This window comes from Mya arenaria, chromosome 4 (genome assembly GCF_026914265.1).
Source record: "Mya arenaria isolate MELC-2E11 chromosome 4, ASM2691426v1".
Taxonomy (NCBI): domain Eukaryota; kingdom Metazoa; phylum Mollusca; class Bivalvia; order Myida; family Myidae; genus Mya; species Mya arenaria.
This window is the reverse complement of record NC_069125.1, coordinates 75,052,559-75,059,647: the sequence shown is the minus strand read 5'-3', so window position 1 is coordinate 75,059,647 and position 7,089 is coordinate 75,052,559. Positions and strand designations below refer to the sequence as shown.

General features: G+C 33.2%; 1 protein-coding gene across 1 annotated transcript; it reads left to right on the top strand.

Moving 5' to 3' along the window:
- Positions 1–567: 567 nt before the first annotated feature.
- Positions 568–5,393, top strand: LOC128231074 (paternally-expressed gene 3 protein-like). The gene is made up of 4 exons (XM_052943495.1): positions 568–679; positions 965–1,666; positions 2,418–3,392; positions 4,144–5,393. Exons 1-4 carry the CDS (start codon positions 568–570, stop codon positions 5,391–5,393), a joined length of 3,039 nt encoding a protein of 1,012 aa, XP_052799455.1.
- The last annotated feature ends 1,696 nt before the right edge of the window (positions 5,394–7,089 follow it).

The window sequence follows — 7,089 nt, the reverse complement described above, 5'->3', positions numbered from 1 at the left end:
ACTACGTATATTAAACTAGAAGTTGTAACTACGTATATTGAACTAGGAAGTTGTAACTACGTATATTGAACTAGGAAGTTGTAACTACGTATATTGAACTAGCAGTTGTTACTACGTGTATTGAACTAGAAAACTAGAAGTTGTAACTACATATATTGAACTAGGAAGTTGTAACTACGTATATTAAACTAGCAGTTGTTACTACGTGTATTGAACTAGAAAACTAGAAGTTGTATCTACATATATTGAACTAGAAGTTGTTACTACGTATATTGAACTAGAATTTGTAACTACGTATATTGAACTAGAGGCTGTAAATACGTATATTGAACTTAAAGTTGTAGGCGCTTAATTTATTGAACTAGAAGTTGTAACTACGTGGACGTTGTGACCATCATAAACATTGCATTGAACTAGTAGTTGTAACTACATAAACATTCAAAAAGTATCAAATTAAAGAAGACATGTTTTCCTACCAGAATCCCAGGACTGGGCAGATATGTTCATAAATAGTTGAATATTGAACTAGAAGTTGTAACTACGTGCATTGAACTAGAAGTTGTAACTATGTGTATTGAAGTAGAAGTTGTAACTACATATATTGAACTGGAAGTTGTAACTACTTACATTGGACTAGAAGTTGTAACTACGTGCATTGAACTGGAAGTTGTAACTATGTGTATTGAAGTAGAAGTTGTAACTACATATATTTAACTAGAAGTTGTAACTATTTACATTTAACTAGAAGTTTTAACTACTTACATTGAACTGGAAGTTGTAACTACTTACATTGAACTAGAAGTTGTAACTACTTACATTGAACTAGAAGTTGTAACTACGTGTATTGAACTAGCAGTTGTAACTACGTGTATTGAACTAGAAGTTTTGACTACGTGTATTGAACTACAAATTGTAACTACTTACATTGAACTGGAAGTTGCAACTACTTACGTTGATCTGGTAGTTGTAACTACTTACATTGAACTAGAAGTTGCAACTACTTGCATTGAACTAGAAGTTACAACTACTTACATTGAACTAGAAGTTGTAACTACGTGTATTCAACTAGAAGTTGTAACTACTTACATTGAACTAGAAGTTGCAACTACTTACATTGAACTAGAAGTTGTAACTACTTACATTGAACTAGAAGTTGCAACTACTTGCATTGAGCTGGAAGTTGTAACTACTTATATTGAACTGGAAGTTGTAACTACTTACATTGAGCTGGAAGTTGTAACTATTTACATTGAACTGGAAGTTGCAACTACATTCATTGAACTGGAAGTTGTAACTACTTACATTGAACTAGAAGTTACAACTACTTGCATTGAACTAGAAGTTGCAACTACTTACATTGAACTAGAAGTTTTAACTATTTACATTGAACTGGAAGTTGTAACTACTTACATTGAACTGGAAGTTGCAACTACTTACATTGAACTGGAAGTTGTAACTACTTACATTGAACTAGAAGTTGCAACTACTTACATTGAACTAGAAGTTGCAACTACTTGCATTGAACTAGAAGTTGCAACTACTTGCATTGAACTAGAAGTTGCAACTACTTACATTGAACTGGAAGTTGTAACTACTTACATTGAACTAGAAGTTGCAACTACTTGCATTGAACTAGAAGTTGTAACTACGTATATTGAACTAGGAAGTTGTAACTACGTATATTAAACTAGAAGTTGTAACTACGTATATTGAACTAGGAAGTTGTAACTACGTATATTGAACTAGGAAGTTGTAACTACGTATATTAAACTAGCAGTTGTTACTACGTGTATTAAACTAGAAAACTAGAAGTTGTTACTACATATATTGAACTAGGAAGTTGTAACTACGTATATTAAACTAGCAGTTGTTACTACGTGTATTGAACTAGAAAACTAGAAGTTGTATCTACATATATTGAACTAGAAGTTGTTACTACGTATATTGAACTAGAATTTGTAACTACGTATATTGAACTAGAGGCTGTAAATACGTATATTGAACTTAAAGTTGTAGGCGCTTAATTTATTGAACTAGAAGTTGTAACTACGTGGACGTTGTGACTATCATAAACATTGCATTGAACTAGTAGTTGTAACTACATAAACATTCAAAAAGTATCAAATTAAAGAAGACATGTTTTCCTACCAGAATCCCAGGACTGGGCAGATATGTTCATAAATAGTTGAATATTGAACTAGAAGTTGTAACTACGTGCATTGAACTAGAAGTTGTAACTATGTGTATTGAAGTAGAAGTTGTAACTACATATATTGAACTGGAAGTTGTAACTACTTACATTGAACTAGAAGTTGTAACTACGTGCATTGAACTAGAAGTTGTAACTATGTGTATTGAAGTAGAAGTTGTAACTACATATATTTAACTAGAAGTTGTAACTATTTACATTTAACTAGAAGTTTTAACTACTTACATTGAACTGGAAGTTGTAACTACTTACATTGAACTAGAAGTTGTAACTACTTACATTGAACTAGAAGTTGTAACTACTTACATTGAATTAGAAGTTGTAACTACTTACATTGAACTAGAAGTTGTAACTACGTGTATTGAACTAGCAGTTGTAACTACGTGTATTGAACTAGAAGTTTTGACTACGTGTATTGAACTACAAATTGTAACTACTTACATTGAACTGGAAGTTGCAACTACTTACGTTGATCTGGTAGTTGTAACTACTTACATTGAACTAGAAGTTGCAACTACTTGCATTGAACTAGAAGTTACAACTACTTACATTGAACTAGAAGTTGTAACTACGTGTATTCAACTAGAAGTTGTAACTACTTACATTGAACTAGAAGTTGCAACTACTTACATTGAACTAGAAGTTGTAACTACTTATATTGAACTAGAAGTTGCAACTACTTGCATTGAGCTGGAAGTTGTAACTACTTATATTGAACTGGAAGTTGTAACTACTTACATTGAGCTGGAAGTTGTAACTATTTACATTGAACTGGAAGTTGCAACTACATACATTGAACTGGAAGTTGTAACTACTTACATTGAACTAGAAGTTACAACTACTTGCATTGAACTAGAAGTTGCAACTACTTACATTGAACTAGAAGTTTTAACTATTTACATTGAACTGGAAGTTGTAACTACTTACATTGAACTGGAAGTTGCAACTACTTACATTGAACTGGAAGTTGTAACTACTTACATTGAACTAGAAGTTGCAACTACTTACATTGAACTAGAAGTTGCAACTACTTGCATTGAACTAGAAGTTGCAACTACTTGCATTGAACTAGAAGTTGCAACTACTTACATTGAACTGGAAGTTGTAACTACTTACATTGAACTAGAAGTTGCAACTACTTGCATTGAACTAGAAGTTGTAACTACGTATATTGAACTAGGAAGTTGTAACTACGTATATTAAACTAGAAGTTGTAACTACGTATATTGAACTAGGAAGTTGTAACTACGTATATTGAACTAGGAAGTTGTAACTACGTATATTAAACTAGCAGTTGTTACTACGTGTATTGAACTAGAAAACTAGAAGTTGTTACTACATATATTGAACTAGGAAGTTGTAACTACGTATATTAAACTAGCAGTTGTTACTACGTGTATTGAACTAGAAAACTAGAAGTTGTATCTACATATATTGAACTAGAAGTTGTTACTACGTATATTGAACTAGAATTTGTAACTACGTATATTGAACTAGAGGCTGTAAATACGTATATTGAACTTAAAGTTGTAGGCGCTTAATTTATTGAACTAGAAGTTGTAACTACGTGGACGTTGTGACTATCATAAACATTGCATTGAACTAGTAGTTGTAACTACATAAACATTCAAAAAGTATCAAATTAAAGAAGACATGTTTTCCTACCAGAATCCCAGGACTGGGCAGATATGTTCATAAATAGTTGAATATTGAACTAGAAGTTGTAACTACGTGCATTGAACTAGAAGTTGTAACTATGTGTATTGAAGTAGAAGTTGTAACTACATATATTGAACTGGAAGTTGTAACTACTTACATTGAACTAGAAGTTGTAACTACGTGCATTGAACTAGAAGTTGTAACTATGTGTATTGAAGTAGAAGTTGTAACTACATATATTTAACTAGAAGTTGTAACTATTTACATTTAACTAGAAGTTTTAACTACTTACATTGAACTGGAAGTTGTAACTACTTACATTGAACTAGAAGTTGTAACTACTTACATTGAACTAGAAGTTGTAACTACTTACATTGAATTAGAAGTTGTAACTACATACATTGAACTGGAAGTTGTAACTACTTACATTGAACTAGAAGTTGTAACTACTTACATTGAACTAGAAGTTGTAACTACTTACATTGAACTAGAAGTTGCAACTACTTGCATTGAACTAGAAGTTGTAACTACGTATATTGAACTGGAAGTTGTTACTACTTACATTGAGCTGGAAGTTGTAACTATTTACATTGAACTGGAAGTTGCAACTACTTACATTGAACTGGAAGTTGTAACTACTTGCATTGAACTAGAAGTTGCAACTACTTGCATTGAACTAGAAGTTGCAACTACTTACATTGAATTAGAAGTTTTAACTACTTACATTGAACTTGAAATTGTAACTACTTACATTGAACTGGAAGTTGCAACTACATATATTGAACTGGAAGTTGCAACTACTTACATTGAACTAGAAGTTGTAACTACTTACATTGAACTAGAAGTTGTAACTACATATATTGAACTAGAAGTTGCAACTACTTGCATTGAGCTGGAAGTTGTAACTATTTACATTGAACTGAAAGTTGCAACTACTTACATTGAACTGGAAGTTGTAACTACTTACATTGAACTAGAAGTTGCAACTACTTGCATTGAACTAGAAGTTGCAACTACTTACATTGAACTAGAAGTTTTAACTACTTACATTGAACTGGAAGTTGTAACTACTAACATTGAACTGGAAGTTGCAACTACTTACATTGAACTGGAAGTTGTAACTACTTACATTGAACTAGAAGTTGCAACTACTTGCATTGAACTAGAAGTTGTAACTACGTATATTGAACTGGAAGTTGTAACTACTTACATTGAGCTGGAAGTTGTAACTATTTACATTGAACTGGAAGTTGCAACTACTTACATTGAACTAGAAGTTGCAACTACTTGCATTGAACTAGAAGTTGCAACTACTTACATTGAACTAGAAGTTGCAACTACTTGCATTGAACTAGAAGTTGCAACTACTTACATTGAACTAGAAGTTGTAACTACTTACATTGAACTGGAAGTTGTAACTACATATATTGAAATGGAAGTTGCAACTACTAACATTGAACTAGAAGTTGCAACTACTTACATTGAACTAGAAGTTGTAACTACTATATTAAACTGGAAGTTGTGACTATCATAAACTTTCAAAAAGTATCAAATTAAAGAAGACATGTTTTCCTACCAGAATCCCAGGACTGGGCAGATATGTTCATAAATAACTGAGCTACTCTGGTTTAAATCTTTATATCCTATACATTTCCATTGGAAACTGCAGATCGTTGATGCATTATGTATGAGCCTAATTGATGGACATGCATATTGAATCTTATTCGGCTGCTCAGTTTTTTTTTATGTTCTAACTGATTTAATTGATTTAAATAAGTAGGGAGAAGGGACTATGAAATATGTTATTTTAGCATCGTTATTTGACATTTGACATGAGACGAAAATATATTGAAAATCCAGACCCCTTTTTGTGCAAAAAACAACAACCGGGGGCAACATCTACTATGGCGACATCTACGGTTTGACAAACTTGTTCAATAAACTGATGTAACTCATAATACCAAATTACTACTCCTGACAGATTCTCAATTCACTGTACGAAATCTTTCAACAATGAAGGGTTTGAAGAATGTTCCACCACGTTCCAATCTTCATTGGTGTTGTGACCTGTCACGTTGGTGTAAACCACAGTGGCAATGCAGATTCATACTCGTATATCAGATACATGTACAATGTTTGAAAATATAACGTCTGCTAGACAAAATATGGCCGTGACGTGCCGTAACAGTTTTCATACATCATACCGATACAATCTTAATCTCTTTAATACATCATGAAGCTATATCAGCAATTTGTTTCTGCCACAGCAGCGGCGTGATTTTGCCATAAAATTAGAAATAATTAAGACAAACAGTGCCAATTCCCCCGCATATATCTGTTAAAGGGCCATAAAGCATGTTGGGAAATGACGTTAGCTCCGCACTGTCATGATAAGCCCTCATGTTAATGGATCGTAAAAGGTCAATTAGGATTGTGGTCCAAATCAAGGAAGTGAAAAAAAGGTTTTTTATTTAAAATTAACAATTCGGCAATGTTCTTTCTGTCTTTTATAATGAGCGAGTGTTGGAAGAAAGAGGGCGATTATTTATTATTTAACATTGTGTTTGGCGAAAATTTTGTTACATTATTTTATCAATATTTTCTATACTTATATAATTAAACAAGAATATTATTATGATTTTTGATAATAGTACAAAAATAAATGACCAATAAATGGAACTGTCACGATTTCACAGTTCGGTTTCAGCTACCGGGGATGTGCGAGTGGCTTGAACGACACCTCGAGGTTCGCGGGTTGACATTGGACTGATAAGGCCGCGGCGGGACGATGGTGCTGCCACTCTACGCTACCGGCAAACACCTCTATCTTAATTTATTTGCCACTGTACATTAGATTAACGCACAGTGACACTTTCTCACTCTGGATTATCATAATCAGGAAACGAGTCTGCTTTTCTTTACCATGTCTGCACACTTTGTGAGCATGTTGGCCTGCTTGTTAAGCCTTCTTTGCCACTGTTGAATGCAGGACGGGTAAATATTGGAAAATGTCGGAAGTATTTTATTAATTTTGTATAACAGTCATCACCGAATGATGCGAGTTATGTTTTCACAACACTGTATAACCTATGCCATTTCCAGTCAGTCAGTGGGTTGTCATTTCATAAATATCAGGCCGAGTGTTGCCCTTTCCAACGTCGTTTCAGTCAACCGCCGGCCGTATTTGTAAACAACCACACAGCACGTGCATATTGCACGTG